Below are 16,496 nucleotides of genomic sequence, written 5' to 3'. Positions count from 1 at the left end.
GAGGAATCTTTTTCAATTTCCATGTCCACACACAAACCTATTCTGGAATGACTCCCTGACACACACCGAGAGAGCTATTATTAGACAGAAAGACGAGCGTCCGGACCAGAACCAGAGCAGCAGTCAGCACCAGAGGAAGAGACAGACAAACAAAGAGAACACAAACACAAACACACACTCTCACTGACCAATTAGACCGTTTACCTTCACAGGACAGACTTGGCTCTTCAAAGCCTGTCAGACAACACCTCTATAAATGCCACTTTAATTAGGAAGAAAAATAGGGAAAATGGAAGAGAATAATGAGAGCATGGTCATACCTTGTAAAGACCTCGTGAAACATGTGTTTATAGCATAAAGTGACTTTGATCAACAACATCTATTTGTTAATAGCCTATTCAAAAGTGAGTATTACTGTAGTGAACAAACTACTGTAATGCAAAAATGAAATCTTTGACGTTAAAATGCTTTTGCTTTAAAGCCTTGAATATGCACAGAAAATACGATTATTAAGTATTTTGGAGAAATTGGTCCTCATTTGCATAACTGTACTATAGCCTATGTGTATTTAAATCACTGATAATGGAAAAGTACATACTTTTAAAACAGTAGTAAAAAGAGAGCTTTTCTTTTGATTTCCGCGTACATCACATGTACAGAGTTTAATGGATTATGAGAGAAAAAAATGTATGACAGGGCCTTGCATCCACTGAAAATATGCATATGGATATAAATATGTGACCCTGGACCACAAAACCAGTCTTAAGTCGCTGGGGTATATTTGTAGCAATAACCAAAAATACATTGTAGGGGTCAAATTTTTTGATTTTTCTTTTATGCCAAAAATCATTAGGATATTAAGTAAAGATCATGTTCCATAAAGATATTTACTTTACTTTTAGTCATTTAGCAGACGCTTTTATCCAAAGCGACTTACAAATAAGAAAAAGTAACAAACTAAACGCGCTGTAATACACACCCATTTAAGAAAATACAGAAATTAAATAAAATTGACAAATGCATACAACAACATTTCAATAGTAAACATATAAAGGAAAAAAAATAATAAATAAAATAAAAATAAAAAGCGATACTAATATCCTTTGCCGGTGTCCTATTATTATTATATTTAGTAAATGTCCTACTGTAAATATATCAATTTAATTTTTGATTAGTAATATGCATTGCTAAGAACTTCATTTGAAAACTTTAAAGGTGATTTTCTCAATATTGTGATTTTTTTGCACCCTCAGATTCCAGATTTTCAAATAGTAGCATCTCAGCAAAATATTGTCCGATCCTAACAAACCATACATCAATGGAAAGCTCATTTAATCAGCTTTCAGATGATGTATAAATCTCAGTTTCAAAAAAATACACCCTTATGACTGGTTTTGTGGTCCAGGGTCACATTTATAACATGCACTCAGAATAATGTGAATAAAACAGTGTATTGGAGAACATTTTAGGAGATAATACTATTTCAGACTTTCTACTGTAAAATGATTTATCCAGTTCAATGCGTTACTTGCTGTTTCTTTGTCATTATGTGTTAAATTTAGTAGCAATGTAAGAGTGAAAACTGTTTGTACACAAAATGTTAGTTTTTTTCACCAACATCATGCTAGCATCAGAGAGTCTGAAATCTAGTTACAAAATGAATATGAAAATAAAAGTTAGTAAACTTTCCACTAGAGTGATTTGCATGCGGTATTAAGCTAATTGGTTTACAGGAGGATGTGTTGGTCTGTCCAGGGCAGTAATCACATGACGAGAGCCTCTTTTGCTTGTTGTTATTGATGGTTTTGCTTGATTACATCCAAAAACCCTCAAGTCTAATGGCATCTCTGTAATTTCCACACTCTCTGCGACCCTGGACCGTGGAAAAATTAAAGCTGAAGTCATGGAGCCTATGAGATTTATTTACTTTTTAATCAGTGGTTACAACAAATGAAGGCCTTCTCTAATAATTCACAGCACTCCTCGTGTGTTGTGACAAATAGGATTATACACTATGATGGTGATACTAATGATTTTCTGCCTGGAAAGGTCACAGTCGCGTATTAGTGCTATGAATATGCCATATCAAATGAAAAGCCATGGTAGCTCACAACAAAATCCTTCCCTGCCATGCATTTCAGGGGATGAAGTTTTATTTTTGCGCCTTGACCTAATCTTACACAGGTGCACCGCTGGCACAGTTAGCGTGCGTGAGTGTGTGTGTGTGTATCTGCTTCAGTGCTTGAGTAATTAATTCCTGCTGTAAGCTGTAGCACCAGTAGCTCTGAGGAACTGATAATTATTCAGCCTGTTTGTGGCTCGTTGTGCCTGAGCAGGTTTCTCATTTCCAGGATTAGTGGCTATTGGCTCCTTTTTCCCCACTTCCCTTCTTATTTTGCTGTGACAGCTCTGATTTGGGTTATTGCAAGCTTTTATCCACATGAGGCTGGTCTCAAGATCACAGCTGAGTAAAGCGTTCATTGTATATTATATATGCTACAGTAGTATGATTTCATTTTTAAAGAATTTCATACTTTTGCTCAACAAGTATGCATTAAATTTATCAAAAATGACATTTTTAATGTAAAAAAAATATTTCTAATAAATGCAGTTCTTGAAAAAAACGTATCTCAGTTTCCACAAACAAATTATGCGGCACAACTGTTTTCAACATAATAATAAGAAATGTTACCTGAGCAGCAAATCAGCATATTAGCCTGATTTCTGAAGGATCATGTGACACTGAAGACTGGAGGAATGATGCTGAAAATTCAATGCTGAATCACAGGAATAAATTACAGTTTAAAATATACTGAAATAAACATTAATAAATAGTACATGGTGTAATAAATTACTATAAAAAGGTGAAAAAAAATGTAGCTGGAATAATTTTTTATAACCGGTCTCATGTACCACAGCCTAGACCTGCCATTTCTGTTGAAACGCTCTGGAATATCACATCTCATAATCAGAAGAGGCGTTCATGCCTCAGCAGGAGAAGTGTTAGTGATATTTTCCAGACAGCCGAACAAAAGTGTTTCTAGCCAGCGCACTCAAAATCACTACAGTTACGAGGCTGAGGATAAATACAGCTTTTATTCTCCTATTGACTTTCAGTCAAAGTGAGGACGAAACAAACAAAATACTAAACATGATGCTCAAGGTCACAGGTTTGCTCTCTTCCAGCGGCTCTTAGTAACATGATGGATGTTTTCACAAACGCATTTGCTCACGATACAAAGACTAGTCTCGTTGCCATGGCTCTTATTGCATCTTGTTGAATTGAGTTCAAAAGGGGTTCTGGAAAGTAATCCAACACGTCATTCACGACAAAAGAGCAGATCGATGGCATTATCCTGATCTGCCTGAGAGAGGAAAAGAAACTCTCCAAGACTTCAGAAAGTATGTCGAATGAACACAAAATAGTGCCATGTGCCTTACAGTACAATTTAGACACCATATGGTACTCATAATAAAAATTAATTGACAGAAACTACAAATTATTTTTATTACTACGAAAATATACATATTTAATAAACAAATTAATAGAATAATACTGGCTGTGGTTAATCATATTTATTGGTTCTCTTCTCTTTCATAAGATAACCAATAAACAAGCGTTTATTATATTATCTTTACTTTATATATTTATTTAAATATTTTTTTCTGGTAAATAAATATATTAATATTAATTAATTAATTAACTTATCGTTAACTTATCGTTACAAAATAGCCAGCTTCTGAATAATTATTTAACAATATTTAGGTTTATTTTTAATTTATATTATTTAGATTGACAAATTCATATATTTAGATAAATTCAGATGATTACATTTATTTTCTCTGCAAATAAATAAATAAATACTTCTTAATATTATTAAAAATAGAAAGGTTATATTTTTTTTAACAATATTTAGGTTTATTTTTTATTTATATTATTTAGGTTGAAACATTCATATAAATATTTAAATAAATTTAAATGATTATTACATTTTTTATGCCATTTTGTTCCTGCAAATAAATAAATACCCAGAATAAACATAAATTTAAGTGCTTTCTAGAGACAATAAACTGGCTATGTTTAATAATATTTATTGGATAAATGTATTTATTCATTTATCTATTTTCTTATATTTTTATTAAAAAAAAAAAAATTATTAACCATTTTATTTGGTAAAACTACTAAGAAAATACAAGTACTTTGTGGAGGGGAAAAAAAAGAAACGTTAACTTGTAGCATTAAAAGCACAAATCTATTAAATAATATGAAATATATCTATGAAATATCTGAATTGCTGTTCAATTCATCAGTTATCGGTCACACTTATATAATTTTTATTTTTATATATATATATATATATATATATATATATATATATATATATATATATATATATATATATATATATATATATATATATAAAAACTTATAGTATCAACCAAAAAAAATGTTTTTTAATATAATTTAATTAAATTTTAGTGATAGAACAGCGGAGATCTGACAGGAAGTGAGTGGGAGAGAGAGGGGGGGGATGGGATCGGGAAAGGTCCAAGAGGCAGGATTCGGGATGATTTAACTAGGTTTAGTAAAGAGGAAAAAAACTATTCTGCCACATGAAGTTTCTATGAATTAAACTGGCATCAGCAAGCTGGGCTTTAAACTTTCATGTTTGGCTTTCATGCCACGCTTTGTGTTTACGGCCCTCTAATCAATCTTACATTTAGATTGAAGCAGCTACACACGTTTCACGGCTGGCTTTTCATCAGGCCTGTCTGTTATGGCTAATGCATAGATAAATTATATATTCATGAATTTATGGAAGGAATTTGCATCTGATCTCCACAGCGCAAACGCTGCACATGCAAAAAACTTCCTTCGGCTTGTTTGCCTTATAATTCCGTAATAAATGATTCAAGAACAGATGTTTGCTGACACAAATGCACAGAACAAATCAGTGAAGTTAATCACAGAAACGGCGCCGCTGGTCCACAGCTCGTACAGGAAGAGAGGTCTAGAATGGAAGAGCATCGCTCCATGAGAACAGATGGTGGATTTAAAGAACAGGCACAGACGGAAGCATCAAAGCAACTGGTGACCAGTGACCTGCACTGCAAAAATGGCTCAATTCCGCTTTACAGACACATTTTCTGTGACATCTGAAATGGAACCAACTATTTTGATAGCCTCATATTAGCAGGGCATCAAAGAGCACAGGAAGGTGCGTGCGATAAGACACAACCATTTCACTGATAAGACATGAGGAGCCTTTGAATAAAAACATAGCTTTGAATTTCTTTATGATTTATAGTGTGTGTGCGTCTTCTGCAGGTGCATGCAAAACCCATAATCCATATCATTAAAGACCTAAGACCCAACATAACATTAATTACTCCATAACACACCTCCAGTCGTCCTTTATCGTAATGGTTTGTTTATTTGCTGACCTGTGGCTACTGGACACACGCTGGGACGGGGAGGAACACATTAACCAACTCCTTAATGCTTCCACCCACAGTCCTTAGTGCTCGTTAGAAATAAACAGACATTCAAGAGAGGCGAGTAGCAATTACCCTCATCTTTGATGTTGCCCTAATTTACTAAAATGCCCCTCTTGGTTTCTCAAATAAACAAACCCAAATGATTAGTTTTTGAGCAAGAGTCTCTATGGAAAAGAATTATCTTTGAACTATAAATACATATATTAAACATTGAAATATAAATAAGAATACAGAAATATTTAAGTATTTTAATATAGAAATACATATATTTTTAATATAAATATAATACAATTGCTGTTGTTAGTAAATTAAATATTACAAATATTAATTATTCCATATATATATATATACATATACACATATATATATGAAATATAATTTAAAACTATAATAATAATAATAATAATAATAATGAACAGTGGAGAATTTATAAAAAAATAATAATAACACTAACAATAATAATGGTTATTATTATTATAATTTAAAATATAATAAAATGTATAATATAACAAATACTGTATGTACTGCTTTAAAATGTATAATAACAAAATAAATTAAAGAACAGTGGAGATTTATAATAATAATAATAATAACCAACAATACATATTATTATTATTTACAATAAACAATATTATCATCATCATCATCATATGAAGCAAGCAATAAAATGACTTTATGAAGCTGTTAAAATTGTTACAGCACTCACAGAAATGTATTATTCATTCTGAAATGCATTTTGCAGCCCTCCAGCACTTTGAAATGCTTTAAAATTAATGTGAGTATCGACAAAACACATTTTTCACAGCTGAACGGAACTGCAGCTGAGATTTCAGCATGACTCCCGGCTACTGTAATTGAAAATGAGTAGTTCAATAGTGAAGCAGTCATGCATTACACACTGTTTACTTTGGCTTTAACCAAGGTCAAGAGATATTGCATTTCATCAACAGGGTGTAACTGTCTCGACATGCATGCTGCAAGAGTGACGATGGCAAATATGCTTTAATTGTTTTGCACTGGAAGCCTGTTACAAACATGGGATCATGCACAAGTCTTTACATCTAAAGGTCCCAGAACTGTTCCTGAGAAATTCATCTTCTATAGCAGGTATACCACATTAACTTTTACAGTGCACAGTTATTAATATTCATCTAAATGCATATGACTCGTATTACTAAAAAAAAAAAATCTCTGTATGCGGTGTCATGGACATCATTATTCCTAAATAAAGCCCAGGAGAACAAGTCTACATCTGTTGCTTTCAACAGAATAGGATAAAAAGAGCAGTTTAATCTATCATGATTAGGAACGGATGATGCTACAACACAACATCAATGTCATGCATCTGAGGGAATCTCAGCAGTAAAATTAATATTGAGTCATATTTTACTTTAACCCATTCATGTCATTAACAATTTATACATACATTAACCCTGCTGGAGCTGCAGCATACTATAGTTAGCACATGTACATAACGAGCCCTGGGTGCTCATGTGGGTGATATGAGTTTTAATAAGGCAAACAAACAAACCAACCAACCAACAAATAAATACTAATATGCTAATTTAATAAATATAATACGTTAAAATGTTTTATTTTTAATAGTCATTTTGAATATTGCATTAAGAAATACATTGAAATATATGTAAAATGTCAAACATTATGTAAAAAGAATGATTTTCAAATATTTAATAATAATTGAAATAATTGAAATGTTGAAATATGACAGAAAATAGTTCAATTGACATTATTTTATATAGTAATTTTGAAAATTATATTTAAAAAATGTGAAATACATTCATATATTATTTAATGTACACTTTTTGAACATTTAATGGTAATATTTTGAGTATTGTAAATTTTTGAAAAATATATAGACATAATATATAATGATATACAAGTATGTTCATTAGAATTATATGAAGATGCTAAATATGGTCAAATTAAGAAATCTTTTATTTTACATAATATTATTTTGAATATAACATTATTGTTACAAAATAGTTAATCTTATTACTAACTTATTTTCATGGTATATTTTAGTAATCTGATACCATCATCTGTAAAGTGTTAAAGTGCTCATTTCTGAACATATTGTAAAATAAGTTCTTTGAGCTCTGCGACAGCACAAGCATCTTTGGGTTTATTCAGAGCAGCAGTCAGGGACCATTACAATACAGAGCTCTTCTGAGCGGATTATTAACGTTCTGTTTCCATGGCGTTTCTTTTCAGCACCAGTGTTCTCCTGGGTGAGTCCATGCAGACGGCTCTCTATAGATGAGCCAGGTTATCAGCAGGACTGAAGCACTAATCCCCGGCCAGAAATGACTGTCTTCCGAGCCTGTTTGTCTGCTTTTCTCCCCTCCCTCTCAAGTGGAAAGATCCCCTCCACAAGGTCATGCTCAGAAAAGCATTGAGCGGGACTCAGGAAAATGACATACCTGAAATATGATGAACGGCCGCCCCGACCAGCCAAACGGCAAAAAGCAGATGGCAATTAATACCTAGACAGGGAATGGATGAATAAAAGAGAGCAGGAGGGAGAGAACCAGAAAAAGGGCGAGAATGGATACCTTAGAGTGCCTGTGTTTACTCAGCTCCAGAACATGACACTAAAAACATGTGCACGGGAGAATTAGCGTAACCTCGTTTATATATTTTAATAAATAAAGTAGGCCTACTTAAATTACCTATGAGAAATATTTGATGTTCTGTGCCAGATACTTTGGAGCCAAAGCACACAGTCTGAAACAAAGATCTGTTTATTATATATCTGTTATTTGTATGTTTGACACATCTGTGAAATTGACATATCTATAATGTGCTTATGTATGTGCGCAGCAAAGAAAAATCTACATCAATTCCAAAAGAAGAAAACAGTCTTATAATAGTGTGGAAAATACATATATCGTCATATATGGTTCATTGTAAATTAAAGGAATAGTTCAGCCAAAATTTGCTGAAAATTTACCCTCAGGCCATCAAAGATGTAGATGAGTTTGTTTCTTCATTTGAACAGATTTGGAGAAATTTAACATTACATCACTTGCTCACCAATGGATCCTCTGCAGTGAATGGGTGCCGTCAGAATGAGAGTCTAAACATCTGATAAAAACATCACAATAATCCACAAGTAATCACATGACTCCAGTCCATCAATTAACATCTTGTGAAGTCAAATCCATAATTAAGATGTTTTTAATTTGAAATGGTTGCTTCTAGCTAAAATATGAGTCCTTTATCCATAATATTGCTCAGTCTCATCTAAATCAGGAGAGAAATATGCACAGATCAAGCACTTTTTATATGCGAAAACAGCTCTTAACAAATATATTGGTAGATTTTGATGTGAAAGGACAACTGGACTTTTTCAACTGAAGGAAGCGTTTTTATAGATTATGGACTGGTATTTCGGCCAGAAGCGATGGTTTGAAGTTAAAATGCCTTAATGATGAATTTGTTTCTTACAAACAAGCAGCTTTTCACTTCACAAGATGTGAATTGATGGACTGGAGTCATGTGAATTACTTGTGGACTCATTCTGACGGCACCCATTCACTGCAGAGGATGCATTGGTGAGCAAGTGATGTAATGCTACAATTCTTCAAATAAAGAAACAAACTCATCTACATCTCAGATGGCCTGAGAGTGAGTGAATTTGGGTGAACTATTACTTTAAACATCACTAAAGATGTAACTTTCTAAGGGATTGGATGCACAGCTTTTAGACAGCGGATGATAAAACACAAAAATACAATGGACTTGCATCCAAACAGGAACCTGAGCAATATCTAGAGATAATCACACTGAGTCTTTCTCGACTCTTTAGACTTAAGAGAATAAAAATAGCCTAGTACACACCAGCATACCCTAGTAGTACCCATATATTATAACATTTACATTTATGCATTTGAAAGACACTTTTAACCATAGTGCAAAAACTTAAAGGGTTTTTTTCCCCCACAGTGATTGGGTTCCAGAAAGAACCTTCTAGTAAACTATTTTTTTCTTAATGTGAAGAACATTTTAAATCATCTAAAGAACCTTTTTTCCACAATAAAGAACCTTTTCTGCAATGGTAAGGTTCTTCATGGAACCCCAGATGCCAGTTTTCACTGGAAAACAGAAATAATCTTATGCACTGTCTGGCTGCTGAGGTCTACTGTATGATTTCCTCGACAGACACAATGCAGGAGTATGAGATCTGAGAGTTTTGTAGACTCTAATCAAGTGTCAGGAATGATCAGGCTACAGAGAGGGCATGAAAAGCTGGTGTGAATTAAATCACATCACATCTGCTAGAAACGTCAATCTCATTACAGCATCATCCTACACACGCTTTCCGCTCGGCTAGAGGAAAAATTACACTCTGAAAATGAAAATACAGTACGTGTCTGAAATGAATAGCAATGATGACAACAAACAAGCCAGACCGCCGGATCACGAGAAGAAACCTTTTACAAAATGACTTATGACAGTGATATTTCGGAAGGGGATGAAAAGTCTCTCAACAGATGCTCTCAACAACAAACTTTGTTTTTCTGATGCGCAACGTAGAAAAGTGAGGTTTATATTTGAATTTGGCCTGTATTTGAATAAAAACTTGGAGCGGATTGATGCTTAACTGTTCTGTCAGTGTTGGTGCAACTTGAGTAAACTGGTGAATTAGTCCTGACTCTGAGGTAGTTAGTTACACAATGCAGATGTAATGCAATCATCTGAAAACTACTTCGTAAAAAATAGTGTGCCTGCACTAGACATATTTTCACTAGACATATAAAATTTTAGTTAAGGGGTATTTTTATTATCCAACATAAAAGCGTAAAGTCTTTACACTATAGATTATCTTCGGTAAACAACACTCTAATGTTGGACACACATGAGCAACATCAGAGAAAGAGCAACAGCGCCCCCTAAAGAACACACTCAGGAGGGCCACGAATCCACTGGCATCTCATAAACTCATTTTATATCACAAATGCATTATCATAAGTAAAACGACAGAAGAAAAAAGAAGCATGCAGACAGACTTATTGTTGCTTTTTACCTTTACAAAATAGTACTGCCACAAATATACCATGGTACTGCAGTGCATATACTATTTACATACATGGTACCAGAATCAGAATTAGCTTTATTGCCAGGTATGTTTACATATACGAGGAATTTGTTTTGGTGACAAAAGCTCCACAGTGATGACAGAATGACAACATAATAATAATGCACAAATATACAAAATATACCATAATAAAATCAAAGAGGTACTATATCAGCATGATATATTGCCCAAAACCAACACTGCAGCTTATAACTTATATCCAAAAACAATATACAATGCATACAATATGCATTTCTGTAATATATATTTAAGCATCAAATATGGTTTCTTACCTCTTGAGACAACTTTGACAGGCAGTTTTCAAGAAATCCTTGGCTATGCAGAATGCATACGGCTCGCATGAATGAATCACCTCACCTGCTTTGATTTCAGGCAGAGCACGCAAACCATTTCCTTTAACCTCACAGACAAACCTCTCCATATTCATAACAATATCATCACTCGAATTCAGCGTCCATGTGCCGACAGTACATACACTTTATGAATGCCCGTTTGTATTCGTGACTGTCAACTTGACACGGCACTGCGCAGGTTATTAAAAATCCGAAGCTCTCTACAACCCATTTCACCACATATCAGATCTTTTCATAATTATTTATTTATGTATAATTAGTTTTTATTGATATGAATGCTTGCTGCACATAATAATATTAGTATAACACACAACATAATAATATCAATACATTCGAGAATGCGCAAAACTGACGCACTCTTGATCAGCATAGTATGTTGGCGCGTCGCTGCAACATGACGTGCGTTGTGCGCCTCACCAATAGGATTGCGAAACAAACAACAGGCGGGGTTCAATGTCACAGCTTTCATTAATGTAGATCCCGTGGACACGAACCGTATTATTTGAGGTTAGTGTGTGTTCAAATTATCTATAAATGTGTAGCCAATAATCTGCATGTGTTTATTTTATGAGGAGAGACGGATAGTTAACGAGTACGTTTGCTGCCATTGCAGCATGGGTAAGTTAAGGGTGTACAAGCTGAATAGACAGAATTATAGCACGTAATGTAATAGTTAAAGAATTTAAGCCACGCCATTTACAGAGTTATTTTCAATAAAGAATATTGTAATTACGCAAAGAAAATGTCTGATCAGAATTGACTTGTATAACCACGTGAAATGGCTGAATTGATGCTTATCTAGTCATTTAAACCTTGGGAACATCAGGTTTTTAACGTTAGGTTTTCAGCTCTAAAATATTTGATTTGTTACAAATTCCTATCCAAATTCCTATAAAATTATTTTCTTGGAGTTTTAAACGGAAGTTCGTAGGTCAAAAGGTTTTGGAAGCCTGTGTAGTTCTCTATAATATTTTGAATTTCCTATAATGCATATTATAAATAATTTATTAATGTTATATAATGCATGTTGTATAAAACGCATAGGGTTTCTGTTTCAACCTGCATAAGAAACTTTAAAATGTTTATGTATTGGGCAGAATGCAGTTAAAATTGTGTGTGTGTGTGTGTGTGTGTGTGTGTGTATATATATGCGCAACTATATTACAGTAAAAAACCAAATTGGTTAGGTCTGGACTCACTATTATAATTGCATATTATTTGATTTCAGACTTCAGGCTTGTTGGTCATCATGGCAGCATGTGGAGGATGTAGGTTCTTTGTCCTGACTTTAAGAACTCTGTGTGGAACATCAAGATCTGCATCACCCTGCACTCTGCCTTTAACTAAACACAGGACTTTGTCCACCTCTGCGAGAACTTACTCTCTAGACCCATTCCCCTCCGGGTCAAGGAAAACCCCGGCTCAGGTGGGCAAGCCAGAGCGAATTCATCCTCCATCCTCAGGAGGCATTCAGAGGAACCTCTCTGCTGTCGCCGTGCCCCTGCAGGGTCAGTTTCGTCCCCTCTGCCGGTACGATCCTTTAGATTTGGGCGATGTGGATGAGAACACACAGAAAGCGCTGGCCTGTAAACACCTGAGACGGTTCATCGTAGACCCTTCCCTCGCACAAATCGTGACCGACCACCTAGCCGGAGACATTGATGATGGGAAAACTGTTATATTTGAGTGTAACCCAGGTGTGTGTTCCTCAACTAATAATTGAATGCTATCAGTATTTGTATGAATATTAATGTGGGTTTTGTCTCTGTCCGCAGGTCCTGGGGTGTTGACACGTGCTCTGCTGAACCGTGGAGCTCAAAGAGTTGTTGCCCTTGAAAGTGATACAAACTTCCTTCCTGAGCTGAAGGTAGACATCCGAAATGATCTCTTCTCATTCTGCTCACTGTCAGTTTTTATTTCCCTAATAAATAACCTAGAGGTGGGCAATATGCCAAAAAATATTGCACAGTATTTTTCAGGCAGGACGACAATCCACAGTCTTTTTACTACTTTTTTTTATTTTTATGTTAATAAGTTAATGAACTTATTTCCCTACTGAATTAAGTAAATATATTTTGAATTGTTATAAAAACTACAACAGTTATTCAATACTCACCCTGAGGCTATCCAAGATGTAGATGAGTTTGTTTCTTCATCAAAACAGATTTGGAGAAATTTAGCATTACATCACTTGCTCACCAATGGATCCTCTGCAGTGAATGGGTGCCGTCAGAATGAGAGTCCAAACAGCTGATAAAAAAACATCGCAATAAGCCACGCGACTGCAGTCCATTAATATCTCAGGAAGTAAAAAGCTTCATGTTCGTTTAAATAAGAAGTTTTAACTTCAAGCTGTTGCTTCCAGCTAAAATCGCTACTGTCCGTAATATTGCTTTCTCCAATGAAAAAGTCATCTCATCTAAATCAGGAGAAAAATATACACTGATTAAGTGTGGTTTATTAGAGGAAGCATTATTATGGATTACGAACTGGTATTTTGGCCAGAAGAAAGGGTTTAAAAACATCTTAATGATGAATCTGTTTCTTACAAACATGCAGCTTTTCATTTCGCAAGTCATTGTTTTTAACGCTATTTGGACTTTCATTCTGACGGCATCCATTAACTGCAGAGGAAGTTATGTAATGCTAAATGTATCCAGAATTTTTCTGACGAATAAACAAATTCATCTCCATCTTGGATGGCTTGAGGGTGAGTACATTTTCAGCAGATTTTTATTTTTGGGTGAACAATTGCTTTTAGACCTAATGCACTGATCTAATATACTGATCCAAACTCCTCCCAACTGTTTACCTTTACTTAATTATGAAGAACATCAATGTCAATGTAACCGCAATAGATATTAATGAAAAAAACAGCACACCTCTAAAATAACCTTTGATCTTAAAAGGACCTGGAGAGCAAACTGGAAGGACAGCTGGATGTGGTTCATTGTGACTTCTTCAAACTGGATCCCATCGGCCACGGCAGCATGAAACCTCCCGCCATGTACTCCGAGAAGCTCTTCTCTGACCTTGCCATCTCCGAGGTTCCTTGGTCAGCAGGTTAGTCCCCTAAACATTCAGATTATTGTGGGAGGGAAGAAAGAAGGACAATAACATAAGGGTGAGTAAACGAGCCATTTAAGCAAGGAATAAATGTGTAAATGTTTTTTCTTTCTTTCCATTTCTTGAGCAGATGTCCCAGTCAAAATTGTGGGGATCTTCTCACAAAGAAATGTGAAGAACATACTGTGGAAGCTGATTTACAACCTGTTTGAGCGCTGCTCCATTTTCCGCTACGGACGTGTGGAGTTGATCATGTTCATCAGCCAGAAAGAATACACCGTGAGTTTGCATGTCTCAGTCTACGAGAAGGTTTAAGCTATATAAGTAGCAGGAGTTTGAGCTTTCAAGCTGGATCCAAGTATGAATTATGATTTATTTATCTTTCAGAAACTAGTGACCCGTCCAAGAGATTATAAGAACTACCAAGCTTTCAGTGTTCTCTGGCAGATGGCCTGTGATATTGAGTTACTGCATGAGGTGAGACATTTTTATCATTATTTATGCATTGTTACCTTTTTTCTGGGAATAGTTATCAGTTAATGCTTGGTGTGTTTGTGCATGTACTGTATTTGTGAATTTCTGCTGCTTCATTACCAGGAGCCTTTGTCATCCTTTTTAACTGTAACCAAGAAGACTGGAAGGCCCTCCTCAAAGAACACTGTAAGTTTTGGCACACGAGTACTATCACTTTAAGATTCAGCATCTGTTTATATTGTATTAGTGGTTCAGGAGAAGCACTGTGTCATCACATCCTTCTGTCGAATGAATTTGATCGCAGTTCTTCTTAATGAATAACTTGAAATCATTAGTAAATCAGTCTGAATTGATCTGTGAGTCACTGGTCTGAATCATGGGCTGAGCCAGACAACTCATTTTCCCAATGAATAAAGTCAGATTGATCACCCACTCGTTTAATTGCAGGTTATGTTAACTATAAAAAAATGAGCTGAGAAACTCCCAAGTTTTTCATTTTTCCTCCACAGCAATCCCAGAATGATAACCTTTGCTTGGTGCGGATAACTCCACGTGAGGACTTGTTTAACTCTCACCTGACCCCCTTGAACGGCAGCACTCTGGTTGTGATGCTGAAACAATGCCTTGCCAAAAGGAAAAGCAGATTGATTGAACAAATTAAGTAAGTTTATGGACTCCGACCTGTATTTTGAAACTAGAATTTCGGAGTGAACAAACCGCACTAAATCTATGTAAGAGCGGCTGTATTCATACTTTCCTTTTGTATCCTGTTTTCCAAAGCTCATGGAGTCCCGGCAGTGGATCAGAGCTCATTTCAAAGCTCGGCTTCCTTGACGACACAATGACAGGCGACGTTTACCCTGATGAGTTCAAGCGTCTGTTTGAGCTAATGGAGCAGTCTGGAAACTTCACTGAGAGCTGGCTTTATGAGGAGACGCTGGAAACCACAAACACTGGTCACTTATAACACTGAAATGAAACACATACAGACATGCAGAGCTAATCATGGATGAAAAACAAAAGAGCTTGTTTTATATGGAAGAGAGAGCTAAAGAAGGAAAAACACTGTATTGCTTAAAGAAACCCAAATCCTTAATGATTGCTAATAGCCTATTTAGACAGACTTGTCTATGAAGGACTTTACATTTTGATAAAGTTGTATTTAGTCATAAAATGTGGACTGGAGGAGCTGGTTTCATCAGTCAATTTGGTTGATCGTTGACTGCCGAGGTATTGTTGCCATGAACCATTAAGTGTGTACTACAAGTACACCAAATACCTGCTGATATCTGATAGTAAGTAGGAAATAGCACATTTGAACATTACAGGAATAAAACAACTATTTGTAATTCTAAAGATTACATTACCAAACCCATTAATAATGTACAAAATGACTTTTTGTTTGTTTCCTTGTTTTTGTCATTTTTTGAATGTTTGTTGTATTTAAATATATGAATTTGTAATAAACAACAAATAAATGACTACATAAATGTAAGAATTGATTGGTATTGAAATAATGAAAATAGTATCCGTCTGTCTGTCTGTCTATCTATATCTGTCTGTCTGTCTGTCTATCTATGTCTATCTGTCTGTCTGTCTGTCTATATCTATCTGTCTCTCTGTCTATCTATCGGTCTGTCTGTCTATCTATCTATATCTATCTGTCTGTCTGTCTATATCTATCTGTCTCTCTATCTATCTCTCTGTCTGTCTGTCTGTCTATCTATCTATATCTATCTGTCTGTCTGTCTATATCTATCTGTCTATCTATCTGTCTGTCTGTCTGTCTATCTATCTGTCTGTCTGTCTATCTATGTCTATCTGTCTGTCTGTCTATATCTATCTCTCTGTCTGTCTGTCTATCTATATCTGTCTATGTCTGTCTATCTATATCTGTCTGTCTATCTATATCTGTCTGTCTGTCTATCGGTCTGTCTGTCTGTCTGTCTGTCTATCTATCTATCTCTCTGTCTGTCTGTCTGTCT

At 35.0% G+C, this 16,496-nt stretch overlaps 2 protein-coding genes across 3 annotated transcripts in view; one reads left to right on the top strand and one right to left on the bottom strand.

The window, feature by feature from the left end:
* Positions 1–11,116, bottom strand: part of smyd3 (SET and MYND domain containing 3) — a 153,319-nt gene extending 142,203 nt beyond the window's left edge. Inside the window, exon 1 of the mRNA XM_079385370.1 lies at positions 10,891–11,116. Coding sequence (XP_079241496.1) covers positions 10,891–11,045 — 155 coding nt within the window. The 5' untranslated portion in view covers positions 11,046–11,116. The remainder of the gene's footprint in view (positions 1–10,890) is intronic.
* Positions 11,117–11,386: 270 nt separating this feature from the next.
* Positions 11,387–16,004, top strand: LOC306850091 (dimethyladenosine transferase 2, mitochondrial-like). Of its 2 annotated transcripts, none has more exons than XM_079385531.1 (9): positions 11,387–11,478; positions 12,200–12,668; positions 12,747–12,838; positions 13,881–14,034; positions 14,168–14,316; positions 14,425–14,514; positions 14,635–14,697; positions 15,021–15,172; positions 15,292–16,004. In XM_079385531.1, the coding sequence occupies exons 2-9, from the start codon at positions 12,221–12,223 to the stop codon at positions 15,476–15,478; spliced, it is 1,335 nt and encodes a 444-aa protein (XP_079241657.1). In that variant the 5' UTR covers positions 11,387–11,478; positions 12,200–12,220; the 3' UTR covers positions 15,479–16,004. The 2 variants fall into 2 exon arrangements, with proteins under 2 accessions (XP_079241657.1, XP_079241658.1); XM_079385532.1 differs by having other exon boundaries at positions 11,473–11,589.
* The last annotated feature ends 492 nt before the right edge of the window (positions 16,005–16,496 follow it).

The sequence above is a fragment of the Barbus barbus genome, assembly GCF_936440315.1.
Source record: "Barbus barbus genome assembly, chromosome: 30".
NCBI lineage: Eukaryota > Metazoa > Chordata > Actinopteri > Cypriniformes > Cyprinidae > Barbus > Barbus barbus.
The sequence above is the reverse complement of the archived record's forward strand: the minus strand, read 5'-3'. Positions and strand labels throughout refer to the sequence as shown.